This window comes from Neolamprologus multifasciatus, chromosome 14 (assembly GCF_963576455.1).
Source record: "Neolamprologus multifasciatus chromosome 14, fNeoMul1.2, whole genome shotgun sequence".
NCBI lineage: Eukaryota > Metazoa > Chordata > Actinopteri > Cichliformes > Cichlidae > Neolamprologus > Neolamprologus multifasciatus.
This window is the reverse complement of record NC_140452.1, coordinates 4,919,814-4,935,949: the sequence shown is the minus strand read 5'-3', so window position 1 is coordinate 4,935,949 and position 16,136 is coordinate 4,919,814. Positions and strand designations below refer to the sequence as shown.

The following is a 16,136-nucleotide window of genomic DNA, read 5'->3' as shown; positions in this document are numbered from 1 at the left end:
GGCTGTTACTTATCACCTGACCAAAGATATGGCTCCATCAACACTGTGCAAAACGAGGGATTTAGGAAAACGATCAACACCCTAGACAAACGCTACGCAGTGCCGTCCCGCAACTATTTTTCTATTGTTGCACTACCTGCTCTATACACGCAGTGTCGAGCAACGGTGGAGACGGAATTTCAAGCAGTACAACATTTTGCGGCAACCACAAAACGTGAGACATTTGTTGTTTTTATGTTTATTTATTGTTTTTATGTTCAGTCTCAACTGTTACGAAGTTGATGTGCAGTTAATAAGTGCAATAAATATTTATACTGGAAAAAAAATCGTGAGAGAATTGTGATCTCAATTCTAAGCCAAAAAATCGTGATTCTCATTTTATGCAACATTGTGCAGCCCTATGTTGTAATCATTTATGAATGAGCACAATGTTTTTATTTCAAGGACGATCAAAATCCCAACACATTTTAGAAAGTAAGAGTAAGAGAAATTCATGCTAATCAGACTGGAAAATGTTACAAATCTGTCTCTAAAGAGTTTAGATTTCACCCATCCACAGTCAGACAGATTGAAGTTCAAGACTCCAAAATGACGAAAGACCTTCACACATTGATTAATGTTCATGAGTCAACGATCAAAAGAAACTGGTGTGTATGTGAAGACTGCAAGAAGCTCATCTTGCAGTTTGCTTAAGAAGCAGGAAGAATCAATAAAGTTGTTTGAACAATGTTTTATGAACCGATGAAATTAATATGAAAAAACTTTATGTTTGGAGAAAAAGAACAAAGACCGCAATCCAGCATGAAAACTGCCATTGTCATAGTATTATCATGGTTTGGGTTTGTTTTGCTACAACTGTGCAAGAATAGCTGCCCATGATTGATGGAGCAAGACATTTTGAAATATTATAGCAATTCTAAGGATGATGTCTGTGAACTGAATCTTACCAGCAGGCTTTGCAGCAAGACAGTAACCCTCAGCACATCAGTTGTATTACCAAAGAAAAATAACAATGGTGTTTTTGAACAACCAAGTCAAAGTCCTGACCTTAAGCCAGCAGAAATGTTGTGAGCAGTTCATGTGTGGAAACCAACCATCTCAAAAATGAATGTGTTCTGATCATATTTCTGACCATTCTGATCAAAATGGGTTAAAATTCTTCCACATTGATGTGCAGGACTGATGAAAAGTTAAAGCTTTTGCAGCAGCTATTGCGGCACAAGTTGGCTCCACCAGATACTGAAGCAGATTTTCTCAGGCCTTTTCTTCCTCACATATCTGTGAGAATCTTTGTAAAGTCTGTTTTGGTTTCATTTGTTATTTTTTTTTATTTGCACATATATTCACAACATATAGCTGTTGTCAATAGTGAGTCTTGCTATATTGACATTTAAAATGAGGGATGACACAGAAGGTTGGCCCCCAGCTGCCTGATCTGTTCAGTCCTACACAACTGAAACTAGTCAGCCTTATGAAGAAGTGTGCACATGTCCACATGCATGCATAGCACATACACTGTTATTTTGCCTTGAAGCTCTCAGCCCACCACCTTAGTGTTTGACCCTGACAAACTCAGTATTTGCTGTTGCCACTGGCAGCAAAATTAATTGCAAGTGATATAGGCTTATTCAAACACATACCAAGGATGTAGTTCCCAATTGCTCATTTCCTGAGTGGAGTAGCTATTTTTTGGTACTCTAACTTGTGCTTTATTTATTTATTTTTCTTAAAAACATTGGTAGGATATTATTTATTGTAGCTGGAGAGTGTTGGTATGGTAGACTTACATTATAATTTATTTTATAAAATACAGACTTACAAATGTAAATGAAGGGACAAACCACTTGATCTCACTTTATATGCATAGTCCTCTTAAAAGAACAATTTTAAACCCCCTTTTTTTTCTTCCACATCTACTTTTTGTAATCTCAAGAGAGTGAGTCTTTCCATTAAGAGTTGTTGTTTTTTTTTTTTTGTTTTTTTTATCTGGAAAAGGATCCTGTGCTCACGGTTCTATTCCCCAGGTTCTCGTTCTACATCTTTCAGTTGCTATTAATTGGATTTTTGCCCAGTGTTTGTGCATCACATTTCAAAAAGACGTTTGAATATATCCTAAATCTTTTTTGTTTCATTTCGTTTACTGAAACAGGTATTTTCTGACATTTTTTAAACACAATCTCCTGCAAGGATGTGCGTCTGGATCAGTGATACACGGCATGAAAAGGCTTTTCAGGCTTGAGCTTTAAGGAAGTCTTTGGTAATACAATAAATTTATTGTTGGCTTTTCTTTTTTTTTTAAATTTATTGGTAAAAAAAAATAGATTCAGATTTATTCTTGATATGTTTGAAGCTAGACTTTAGGGTGATCAGTTTGTTTGCTGTCCGTGTAATGAAAATGTTCCACTTTGCTGTTTAAAAACAAACAAAACAAAAATGCTGTATGTGAAAGGACACCTATCAGCCAGCACTCTGTGTGTCCACAGCTTTGTCTCACTGAGCTGTACGTACCACAGGCTGATGTCTGCTGATATGGAAATGCATCTGTTAAGCAGATTAAAGTCTTGTAGTGCTTTGCTGATCAGTGTATAAATGGTTTACCATCTTTTGCATTATTGCATCAGTGAGGGTTTGTTTGAATGAGCTCCTGATTAGAATTTAGATGAAATGGTATGAATGGTATTATTCAGTGTGACTAAAATCCAAATACAACATTCTCCTTTCAGAGAATGATATCCAGACTGCCATGAGGAGCATTCATATATTATAGATCTGCATTGTAGCTTCAGAGGAAGAGATGATGATGATTTCACATTTCTCAGTTTCTTTCCCATCAGAGATATGTGCAAATATTATATTTAAGTAATTGAACATGTAGCAGTGATTGAAGTATTCCTCGTGCTGTGTAATCAAATTACACTGAGGCTGTGTCTCTAATTGGGTGCAGATGTTTAGCACGAATTTTAGTTTATTGGCCGTTATTTATCGTTGTGATTTATTCAGCTTTAAAAAGGAGGGAACTACGCAGAAACAAACTCATTAGAAAGAACTACTGCAGGCGGTTTGGTTTGATTGAATAGGTTGACCGGAATAACTTTTTAGAAGAATCTTTTATGTATGCTGGCCTCCTACAGCTTGTTAACATATGGAGATTTGGTTCTTTTATGGCATTAAGATGATAAATGAGTTTCTCACCCCCTTGCAATGTGCTAAAAATGGCAGTTAATGCTCCAGGGTAGTGTGTGTGTGTGTGTGTGTGATAGAGAGAGGGAATATGTGTGAAAGCTTTTCCATTTTCTCTGACTTTTTTTTTCTCCCCTCCGTAGTGAAAAATTGAAGCAATGGGTAGCACTTTACTTTAACGCTTAAACAGCATTTTTAAGCTAATACTAATTTGCATTAGGGCAGTTGTAAGAAGATTTAAGTGGAATTTGCAACAGCTCCTGTGGACACCTGTAAGTGGATGCACCTGTGTAAACACAGTAAAGCTTGGATGTGTACCAAACTTGTGGAAATGGTAGTTTTCATTGTCACATTTCATCCTGCTATACTTCAAAAACTAAGAAATACAAAAGAAATACAAAATACCAGGATGCTGTTGACTTGGCCTCCAAACTGTCAAGTTCTCAGACCTATTGAGCGTTTTAGGGAAGGTTAATTACGGAGCCCCGCAAGGGACATGGGAGAAAAAAAATTTTAAGACGGACTTTTGCGGGATCTCGCAAAACTAACTCGGGAAAACTAACGCGGGATCTCGCAAAAACTAACGCGGGATCTCGCAAAACTAACGCGGGATCTCGCCAAAACTAACGCGGGATCTCGCAAAACCTAACGCGGGATCTCGCAAAACCTTTAGCCGCAGTTTTAGCTCGAAGTTTTAGCTCGAAGCTAACGGGAGGTCGAGACCTCCCGTTAGCTTCGAACTAACGGGAGGTCGAGACCTACTACAGCTGGGAGGAACACCGCTTTCCCGGCACATCGTGCCTCGACCTCCCAGTCGGCTTCGAGCCAGCGTCCGAAGAATGCGGCTAAAACGTTTGCGAGATCTCGCAAAAGTTTTGCGAGATCTCGCAAAAGTTTTGCGAGATCCCGAGTTTGTTTTGCGAGATCTCGCAAAGTCCGTCTTAATTTTTTTTTCTCCCATGTCCCCTGCGGGGCTCCGTAGTTAATAGAACAAGTAGCATTAGCAGAGATCCTGCTAAAAAACTTGCGGGACTCACCAGAGGTGTTCTGTCCATGCCCTGATGGGTCAGGTTGTTTTTGGCATCATAGAGGCGGCAATTTAAAAAAAAAATAAAAATCTCCAAAGAACACTGGGCAACAATTCCTACACAGCGATGTGACAAACTCACAATTATCACAGATCTTGATTGGAGTTCTTAGCTGATTTAGGAGGGAAGTGCTTTTTCACACAGGGTCAAGTAAGATCGAAGAGCTTTTTTTGTCCTTTAATAAATGAAATAATGCTTTCAAAGCTGCACTTTGTATTTATTCAGGTTATGTTTTTTCTAAATTTTAGCATCAGTTTGATGATCTGACACATTTAAGTGTGATAAATACGCATAAAACTAAGAAGCCAGGAGGGAAGCGAATACTTTTCACAGCACTGTAAATGTTATTATCTCCCTGCTACTTCCTCCACTGCTGTCGTTGTCATAAAGCAAATAATTAACCACGTACTTTCTAATATGAGGCCATGCAATTATTTCACTGTAACAGCGAAATAGCATGCCCTAAATAAATTGAGGTCAATTGAGGTTGTGTTGGGGATGAATGCACATGGAAAAATTATGAAAATGCACTTCTGCACATTTACAAGAAAATGTAGATCCATATATGAAAAAAAGATGAATCATCTTCTGTGTAAATGGATGTATTCAGCCTTTAAACAGGCAATGGTTAATGCTTCAATGGCCCTTTTACATGAAAAAGCCACAAATTTGACTGCAAAGGAAAATAAAATGTATTTTCAGCAAATTGAAAATGTTTGCCTCACCTGAAAGTATAATGAGCAACAGTTGGTTCTTCAGTTTATTATAAAAAAAAAACACTACATGGAAAGCACTCGAGTGGGCCCTTCACTGCTGCTGACTTTTGAAGGTTTCACTGAAGAGAAAAACTTCCTTTGTGCTCACAAAATAAAGTGTTAAACATGCCCATGGATGGCTGGATAGAGGAGTGAAGGCATCTTTTTGTCTTTATGTTCTCCACTTAGTGCTGACCTTCCCTTTCTGTGAATCCTCATGAGTGCCCTGTTCCAAGACCCTCACTCTCTTCAGCAAATGATGCCATCTTTGGTCCCTCTTGTAAGCAGTTGAATGTAAAAATGTGTCTGATTATCATACACTTAGGCTACTGTTGTGCGTCCAGAAAATTTAGAGTAGCACAGTAAAGACTAGGGATGGGGGAAAAAATCGATACTGTGTAGTATCGTGATATTTTGTTTGCCAATAATGTATCGATACAGGGACAGCAGAAATCGATATTTTGTTACAAAAAAATGTTTGTGGACTGGAACATGCTCTGACTTCAGACATTCCTTCACTGTCCAAATGTGTTTAACTTTTTTTTGGCAGCAATAAACATGACAGTTTACTTATTTTAATTTAAGACATGTTTTATTTTAATTAAGTTTAAAACTTTTTTATTTAATGTAAAATTATATTTTGTTTTAATTTACTTTCAAATTCTTCAGTTGCTGAAGGGGCTGCATAGTTTTCATAAACTGCATAGTTCAGAATAGCTATAATTGTACCAGATGGTTGTTCAGTTAAGTTGGACTAGACTGTAATACAAACCGTTCAGTTTGTCAACAATAAAACTGAAATGAGAGAAAGACTGAGTGTGAGACTTTGATATTAGATGAAATGAATATTGATAAAGTTTACCTTTATGTACAGAATCTGAATATTGCAAAATATTTTAAAAAATTGCAATAATATCGTATCGTGCGTTAAGTATTGTGATAATATCGTATCGTGGGATGTATGGTGATTCCCACCTCTAGTAAAGACGGTAGGTTATGCGTGTTGCCAAGGCAATCTAATGACTAGCCAGCATTGGGAAAGTATGACAAGAAAATTTTACCTTTTTCCCTGTTCGACCAAAGTTAACCACTTTGCTGTATTGTGTTCCTATAACATATTATACTGATTTGACCTAAAACTAGCAAATGTTTCAAGTCTTCCTCGTTGATCAAAGCTACACCAGTTGTTCCAGTTCTACTACCTGCTGTTTTCTCCATTTGAACATTTTCTACGTATTAAACGATCAGTATAAACTGCCGGCAGAGATTTTAAATGTATTAGTAACTCCATCATCTATATCAAATTTATACAGTATATGCTAAAATATACTAAATTCATCTGGTTGTAGGCCAGATTTTTTTATCCATCGTGATTTGACTTATTGCTACGATCACATCTTTGTCCTCACCAGGGGTCAAAGTAGGAAACTTTGTAGGACCAGGACAAAATCATTACTTACTTTGGCACACAAACTAATGCCTTGATTTTTCTTCATGGCAGGGCACTGTAGGAAAAAGAAAAAAGAAATGGTACCTATTAGGGATGCACCGATACCAATACTGGTATCGGGTATCGGGACCGATACTGTAAAATGTGGTATCGGTTAACTCGTAAAAGTTAACCGATACCACGAACCGATACTAACGTATTTCATTAATCAGAGGGTGGATTGTCATCTTTGTTGTAGTTTTTTAGATTGGCCACTAGGGGGACATCCTGCGCTAAACAGGCACAGGGTTAGACGAGTGAGACTGGCGGCTCCAGATAAAAAAAGAGAAACTGGAGGCTGCTGTAGCTAGGCTAAACAATGTGGAGACTCTGCAATAATTTAAGAGAAGTGCTTATTTTTCACTTGAAATTTTTTTGTGGTCATTTTTATTAAGATATTATTTATTATCGGCAGAGAATAAAATAAAACCTGTCTTCCAGTTCATTGCATTTGTGTGTGTGTGGTAGAAGTATCGGTTTTTGTACTCGGTATCGGCAAGTACTCAGATCCAAGTATCGGTTTGAAAAAATTGGTATCGTTGCATCCCTAGTACCTATTGCAGTTAACATGTGCAAGCCCCTTAGGGTCTCCACCACTATTTGTGTGGCCATTCTTTAGCTTTTAGTGGTCCTGCCACTCTTTGGCTCTGCGCCGGCTCCACACTCATTGATCTGTATCTTTGTGTCTCTGTAATATAAATGTGAATATTTAACAGTGTAAACCTGGAAAGAAGACGAAAGAGTGCAAGAGAAAAGGGAGGATGTAGTTACTCCCTATAGAAAAGAAGCATTAAGAAGGCTGAGTTGTGCTGCTGTGGACTGAAAGTGATGAATGTTCGTCTCTGTTGGGAGCGACACTTCCTGTGTGTCAGTATGGAGTCGGTGCCTGTGAAATCGTATTTCCCAGTGGTTTATGTGCTTGGCTGAGTTAGTATATAACCCACTAACACATCCTCTCCTTTTGTCTCATCTCCTCTCAGAAACTAAAGCTGAACTTGAGGATCTTATGGCAGACATCAAGAAGTTGGCCAACAAAGTACGCTCCAAGTTAAAGAGTGGGTATCCTTTCTTTCTCTTTTCGCCTGCCAGAGCCACTACTATTATTTTCTATGCTGCTTCAACTTTTTTGCATTTGTTTAATTTATTTAAATGTGCCTTGTTCTGAGAATTAGTGACCAGTTGGTTCCCAAAACTCTGATTGGCATCCAAAAATTATTGCACTCTTGAGTATGACAGGGTTTTTATGTAATAAATGCTTAAAATAGTTTTATTGTCTACACGGATGTGAGGAATTTTCTAATAACCGTGAATGAAACTACCAGGAATAAAATGTTTAATTTCTATCTCTTTTTTAAAGCAAAAAGTCTGAAATATTTTAAGGTTGCAGCTTCTCAGACGTGAGAATTTGCAGCTTTTCCTTGATCGCTGTAAACTGATAAATGAAGGCTTTGGACTGCCAACATGGGACTGTAGAGATTCTGACAAGCATTTTCAATGTGTTAGCAAATTGAATATCTTAAATTCATACATTGCGGAGACCAATTAACTGGTTAATGACCATGTAAAATAATTTTCTTGCCCTGTTTATTATATGTGTGCACAGTGGTTTATCTCGTGGTCCTGGTACTTTCTTAGGATCGGAGAGATGGTAACAAGCGAGACATAATGAGACGGTATAGCATTTGGCAGCTGACAGACGACTTGGTTTACACTCATAGATTCAGTAAAGAAATAATGGTATACTCTGTATGAAAGGAAGATAAAATATATACTTCGGTGCACAGAACTAGAAGATGATTGCCTTATCCTTCATCTGGCATGCCTACAGCCTGGAGACACAAAGATAAGCACACATATATGTATCGGGAGGCACACGCTGTCAGGCAGACCAGGCCTTGCATCACAGTCCTCTGTGTCACTCCAGTTCGCGTCATTTGATGCCACGGGATACCTTTGTGTTGCTGCTTTCTGTGTGTTTCACTGAGTGACCTCAGAGTGCACCCTATGATAGATCCTGAAGAGGGAGCAACAGCAGCTACTTTTTATATATAGTAGGAGAAATAATTATTTGAACCCCTGGTGAATTTGCTCAGTTTGCTCGCTGGAATTAACAGCCTCTAATTTTTATGATGGTTTCATTTTATTGGAGAGAGACAGACAAACTAATGCCAAAAACACAGAAAAAAAACACATAAAAGTTATAAATTGATTTGCATGCTGTTCAGTGAAATAAGTATTTGATCCCCTGCCACCCTGCGAGAACTCAGGCTAGCATAGATGCAGCATACAAATCAGAATCAGTGAATAAAGTCATTATGTGCATAAAGCACACCTGTCCTGACCTCTTCACCACCATGGGCAACATCAAATAGCTGTCAAAGGACATCAGGTACAAATTTAGACCTGCACAAGGCTGGAATGGGCTAAAATACCATCAGCAAGAAGCTTGGTGAACACTATATAAATAAAATTGAATTGACGTTGACAGCTGTTGGTGCAATAATTTGGAAATGGAATAAATATAAAATGACCATCAGTTACCCTCATGGGTCATGAAGTCAGGATGATCATGAGAAAAGTGGTGGGTCGACACAAAACTACACCAGAGGAGTTTATTCATGATCTAAAAGCAGTTGGAACCACAGTCACCCTGAACACCATTCATTACACAGCATGACAAAGACTGAAAACATGTCTTAAAGGCTACAATGGAGTGGCTAAATAAGAAGCACTTTGAGGTCATGGCGTGGGCTTTCCAGTCTCCAGACCTCAGTCGGTAGAAAATCTGTTTGGGGGGCTGAAACAGCAGAAATCGAACGGATTTAGAGTTTCTGTAAAGAGGAGTGAATCAAAATCCCTCCTGAAATCTGTGCAAACCTGATGACCAAGAACAATTAAACAGCTTACTGCTGTGTTCAGCAACAAAGTGTTCTCCACCTGTGTTGCTTCAGGATCAAATACTCATTTCAATCCATTAAAATTAAACTACTATAAAAATTTCTTTGTAAGTGAGCAAAATTACAAATTTAGCAGATGACCAAATAATTATTTTCTCCACTGTAAAATGGTAAATGGCCTGTATTTGTATAGCGCTTTACTTGGTCCTAAGGACCCCAAAGCGCTTTACACTATACACAATCATCCACACATTCACACACTGGTGATGGCAGCTACATTGTAGCCACAGCCACAGAGGCAAGGCTGCCGGACACTGGCGCCACCGGGCCCTCTGACCATCACCAGTAGGCAACGGGTGAAGTGTCTTGCCCAAGGACACAACGACCGAGACTGTCCAAGCCGGGGCTGGAACCGGCAACCTTCCGATTACAAGACGAACGCCCAACTCTTGCGCCACGATCGCCCCGCCACTGTATTTCATGTGTATTCTTTAACAATTATGAATAATTCAAAATTTCTTTGCAAACAGACAACAGATGGTTCAGAGGTCGATCTTGGTCTTTTTGAATTGTGGTCATTTTGGTAAATCAAAATGAACATAAAGTTATTATATTAATCGCTGCTGAAGTTCTGCAGGCAAGCACTTGTGGAAGTCAAGACAACTGGCTCAATGCAGTTTTGTTTTTATTTATTTGAAGTAGTTGTTGGAATCTGGCATTTTATCATCAGCATAATCGCAACAACATAACAAAAATCACCAGGCAACCACTGATTTATTTATTTTTAATTGGTTGTAAGGTGACTGCAGTCTTATTTTTGCTTTAGAGTGACTCATGAGGTCAATTGTTCACTTAGTTTTAAAGAAAGTTTATTTCAAGAAATACCAAGAATTCAAATAAGTAGTTTTAAGCATCAAAATAGCAAAATTGAAAAATAAGACAATTAAAAAGTGAATTCTTTGTACCTTCTAGAAAACTGGTAAATGTACCAAATGCCTTTTTCAATAGCTTTCCAGTTAAGAATAAAGATGGGAAATTATAGTATTAATGAGCATTTTTAATTTCACAATACCAATACTGCATATACAGTCTGCTTTGGCTGTTAAGGACCTCTTATACTGCATTTGTGCTAGTGGTTTATTTTCATGCACCTAAACTATTTATTAAGAAAAAACGTGTATAAGTAGTGAAGCAAAGGTTCGTTTTCTGTGCTGTGGACAAGACGTACCTAATTAGCTATATGTGCCTAGAGTTATAAATACTCTTAGGTTGTACTGAGCGCAGCCTGGCACAGACACAGACTTAACAAGCTCAAAGAGTGGATTTAATCATGCTCTCAGTGGTTTTGGAAACACATTCAAGGCAAAATTCCAATTTGAAATGATTTCTAAATGATGCACAATACTGATTATGTTCAAGTAAATCAAAAACCCATTGTGGATTTTCCTGGAACAATTAAAATACAATGTCTCCTTTGTGACACAACCAATTATTGTGTTAAATAAACAAAGCAACTCCTCTAGCCTGTCTGGGTTTTCCAAATAATACACAGTTGTAGTTAATTGGCAAAAAGGAAGCATCCGCAGTGGCTGAATCAATCAGGACCGATCGATAAATGGATGTTAAATGAACGCGTTTTTCAGAGATCCTGAAAGCAAGTGATTTATTATGAGTTATCATGTTTTTAACACCCTATGAGCTGTGATAGTTTGTTATACTGAAGCTGTGTGTATAAATAGAAACGAACACAGACCCTTACAGTAACAAGTCAGGTGTAGCTGCACATCTCACTGTAAGACGTGTCCATGCAGGTGTAGCAGCCTTCATCAGCCATCCAATCCCATCTTAAATAATGAAAAACTGGATTTAAATGAAAGCTACATCTCTGTATAGTTCAGCAACTGTACTTCCCGTGGCCTCTGATAACCTTTCATTTACATTATTATGCTCGGCAGCATCTTCCTGATGTGTGACAGTGAAGAAGCAGTCAAGAAAAAGTGACTATTACAAAGTCACCCCAGTAATTTGCACCTTGATGAATTTCTTAATAGTCGCTGCTTCTTCCACATCATCAATTATTCATCTGAGTGACTGATTTGACGTATGATTAGTTAATCTTTGTGTCATGCATGTATGGCAATCTTAGTGCATTGCTACATTATTATACGTAGATATAATAACCACCCCCCGGGTTATAATTATAGTTTAATACATAGATCATAGATCACATCCTCTTGATTACAGGTGTTGAATTAGAATTTGATTCCCCTATTGACAAAGTGTCCAGCACTTTCACTCCCAGCTCGACAAGCATTGACCGAATGCGGTAAAAGATTCACAGCCTCCGGAGTGTTATTGATTAGGATTTGACCTCCTAGCCTTTCCTCTTGTAACAGTTCATCCTTTCCCGTGTCCATCTTGTAACAAGGTATCTCAAAAACAAATAGCTGGATTTCTAATAAATTTGGATGTGTATGTTTGTGGTCTCCAGATATTGAATTCTTGTATTTTTAATAACCTCTGGACCTTTCTTCTTGCTCTAGCCTCAGGACAAAATGCCAGATCTGCACACAAAATGAACTGCCGTTCCTCATAATCTATTTAGCAGCGTACCATGAGGATTTGTGAGCACAGTTACAGTTCATTTTTGATTTTTATTAACCTCCTCGTCTTTCCTCTGGTATCGCCAACGGATTCGTACCCTTATTTTCACTACTGCTGAACAGCTAAATCATTGGTATCTTTGTTAATTCATCTGATCTGTACGTTGTGTATGATTTAATTAATCTCTACAGGCAGCCAGCAGCATTGGATGCTTTATTCAATTCAATTCAATTCAATTTTATTTATAAAGCGCCAAATCGCAACAAAAGTCGCCTCAAGGCGCTTCATAGATAAAGAGAAAAGCCCAACAATCATATGACCCCCTATGAGCAAGCACTTTGGCGACAGTGGGAAGGAAAAACTCCCTTTTAACAGGAAGAAACCTCCAGCAGAACCAGGCTCAGGGAGGGGCGGGGCCATCTGCTGTGATTGGTTGGGGTGAGAGAAGGAAGACAGGATAAAAGACATGCTGTGGAAGAGAGACAGAGGTTAATAACAGATATGATTCAATGCAGAGAGGTCTGTTAATACATAGTGAGTGAGAAAGGTGACTGGAAAGGAAAAACTCAATGCATCATGGGAATCCCCCGGCAGCCTACGTCTATTGCAGCATAACTAAGGGAGGACTCAGGGTCACCTGGTCCAGCCCTAACTATATGCTTTAGCAAAAAGGAAAGTTTGAAGCCTAATCTTGAAAGTAGAGATAGTGTCTGTCTCCCTTTATTCAAGGAGAGCAGCTGTATGTTGATCAAATGTGTACTTTTGTGCATTTGCCCAGGTATCCAACAAACCATTGAGCAAGAGGAGGGGCAGAACAGGTCATCGGCTGACCTGAGGATACGTAAAACACAGGTACAGTTCAGGGAAGCAGCAGAATCACAGCTGTGCTCCAGTTGCATCTTACTGCATGACGGTGAGCCATATTTGAGTACTTTAGTTAACACCCTCCCCACTCTGTGAGGACGTAGAATCACTGGATTTCTCTCAGACAATCAGCAAAGATGAGACAACTTCACAGATGATGACATCATGGCATTCAAACTCTAAACGTAATCACAAATAAAACCCACATGTGAAAGGTTACCTCCTCCCATTACAATGTGGATTAATGGTGTCTATCAAACAGCACATGAAAATATCAAGTGTTTCTTTTAGTAGTCATAGTATAGTATTATACTAACTGCTTTGAGTATACTTGTTGGGCCTATTTGTCCTATTTCCATTCTGAACACGCTTATTTGCATGTAATTAGTGTGTAATATGCAGTTGGTACACTGCTACACTCCTGTTCACGTAGCATTGACTTATTCTTACTTCTCTTATTTACTGTCTGGCGCCAGCATCAGTCGGACTCAGGTGAAGTGGTTTGTTGTTTCTCCTTGTCTCTGCAGCACTCCACACTGTCCCGCAAATTTGTCGAGGTGATGTCAGAATACAACACCACTCAGTCGGACTACAGGGAGCGCTGCAAGGGACGCATTCAGAGGCAACTGGAGATTAGTGAGTAGACCCGGGAGACTAAAGCCACCGCCACCCCTCAAACTGTGACTGTACCTGTGTGAACACTGCACCGATTCAGAACATCTACATCTATTTTCATATGCCAGATAAAAAATTTAATTGTTGTTCTAATTTGTATTTTCTATCTGGTTTGTCTGATCCAGAGATCCGATTACTTTTTTCAAGTAACGAGTAAAGTAAGGGATTACTATTGCAAAAATGGTAATTAGATTACTGTTACTTTCCCGTAGGAACGCTGCGTTACTGCGTTACTAAAACCGTGATTTTTTTTTTTTTTTGCCAGAATGTCTCATGACAGTGACGTAAGCGAGTGCGACGTTCGTGACAACAGCTGTGTGCAGATCAACAATGGATCATATATCGAGTGCAGAGAGAGTATGAGCGTGCAGCGTTTAAAGCGTGGAAGTACTGACCTTACTTTGAGTTTCCATAAAAAGTGACAAAAACATTAGTGTCCGTTGTGCGTGGGAAGAAAACTTCTTTTTACAGCGAAAAAACCCCTAAACTTCCAAACAAGCACCGAGTAGCTACGACGTAATGGGAAACTCACAGAGAAACTCGCGGATTCTTCCACTGACCGCTGCACACCTGCACCAGAGTAAACCTCCGCCTACCCCACTCCTGCTTTACAGGTGAAAATAGAGCAACAGGACCACTAGTCTTTGACTTTATTTATTTTCTGCTGTGTTTTACTTGCATCTATTTGAAAGACTGAGTGTAAACACAAAAAAATATTTTATTTTATGTGCTGGAATGTGCAGAAAATAGGTTTAAATGTTAAACAAATTTCTTCCAGTCAGAGAATGGTGCATATAATTAAATTTTTGCTTGATGCATAAAGTTAAAAGATTAAAACAAATAAAACAAGTTTTAAAAATGGACTTTTCCATTTGATTACATTTTGTATGATGATTATGCAGAAAAAGTAGAATTGGGCTGAAAGATCTATCACTTTATCACCTATTCAGGGTGTAAATCGTGTTTTTAAAAAGTAACTAAGTAATTAATTACTTTTGAAAATAAGTAATCAGTAAAGTAAGGGGATTACTTTTTGGGGGAAGTAATCAGTAATTAGTTACTGATTACTTTTTTCAAGTAACTTGACCAACACTGGTCTGATCCCACCTAGAACACACCCTCTTATCGTACAGTATAACATCTAACTCTTGTGTAGGTGTGCTGTTGCTATACTGAACAAAATGGTCAGCTTTAGTCATCTGTCCAAAAAAAAGGCTGTCAAAATCACTTTTCCCACATTTCCTAGCATGTGTTTTATCCTCAGGCCAAACATCGTCCTCTTCATATCTGTCCTCCCTCTTATTGCTCAGATGTTGAATTCATGTTAATTAGCCTGAAAATGAGATCTGCATCCTTTTTTTTCTGAACTGTTTATCCAGCTTAGGGGAGATGGAGCTTATCCCTGCTGGCACCGGGGCCTAAAGCAACATTCATGCCTACATTCACACCTACATCAATATAGAATAACCAATTAACCTAACATGCATTTTTTTTGGACTATGGGAAGAAGCCAGAGAAGCCTTGGAGGACCCACACAGGCACAGAGAGAACATCCAAACACAGAAAGGGTCTCAGTTGGCGGTGACGCACTCCTCCTTCTTATTCTTCTTTCAGCTGCTCCCTTTTTGGGGTCACCACAGCAGATAATGTGCCTTAGGCCATGTCCACACTAAAACGTTTTCGTTTAAAAACGCATCTTTTTCTCTCAGTTTTGGCTTTGCGTCCACACTGAGACGATGTTTTTGGTCAAGGAAAACAGAGCTTCTTGAAAACGTTCTCCAAAGCGGATATATTTGAAAACGCCGCTTTCGCGTCGCAGTGTGGTCAGCGAACCAGGAGCCTTTATTGAAAGCGATGACACATTTTAGTCATGTGATGTAGTCATGTGACCAATTAAACTAAGATAGCGGCGGGCATTGCACAGCAGTTTTGTTTGCTCTCAATTTTGACAGACCTATTAAAGACTAATATTCGTTGATAGCTTTTCTTCACATTCTTTAACTCTCACTCGCTTTTCCAACGTTGTGCTTTTGTGTTACTCGCAGCAACAACTCCACCTCATTGTTAGTCCATTTAAAAAATTTGCTGCTTTTCCTCAACGTTTTGCCGCAACATCTTGCGCTTCACACATGCGCAGTACTGGAAAAGTGTTTTTGGCTGTTTCAATGTGGACGCACAACTCTGTGAAAACGAATGAAAACGATAGTGTGGACACAGAGCGTTTTCAGACGTATACGGTATATTTCAAATTTATCCGAGCTAGTGTAGACGTAGCCTTAGTCTCATTCTATCTCTGGTATCCTTTGCCACACCAACAGTCTGCATGATCTCCTTCAATACATCTGTGAACTTTCTCTGTGGTCATCTTCTTAACAGCTCAGCATCAGTTGGCCCGTGCATCCACCATCTCTTCTCTGACCATGTCCAAACTATCTCGACCTTGTGTCTTTAAATATCTCTAACAATTGTTAACCTGAGTTATCCCTCTCATGCACTCATTTCTAATTATCTGGCCACTACTAGTGAAACTCTTAGCATCTTTAGGTCTGTTACCTCCAGCCAGACCTCCGGTGTTTTTATCAGC

At 38.8% G+C, this 16,136-nt stretch overlaps 1 protein-coding gene across 3 annotated transcripts in view; it reads left to right on the top strand.

Moving 5' to 3' along the window:
• The window catches only part of LOC146503293 (syntaxin-1A-like), a 101,160-nt gene that overhangs the window by 61,594 nt on the left and 23,430 nt on the right, over positions 1-16,136 (top strand). For all 3 annotated transcript variants that reach the window (XM_085184494.1, XM_085184492.1, XM_085184493.1), the window contains exons 4-6: positions 7,493-7,567; positions 12,792-12,865; positions 13,405-13,513. In XM_085184494.1, coding sequence (XP_085040620.1) covers positions 7,493-7,567; positions 12,792-12,865; positions 13,405-13,513 — 258 coding nt within the window. The remainder of the gene's footprint in view (positions 1-7,492; positions 7,568-12,791; positions 12,866-13,404; positions 13,514-16,136) is intronic.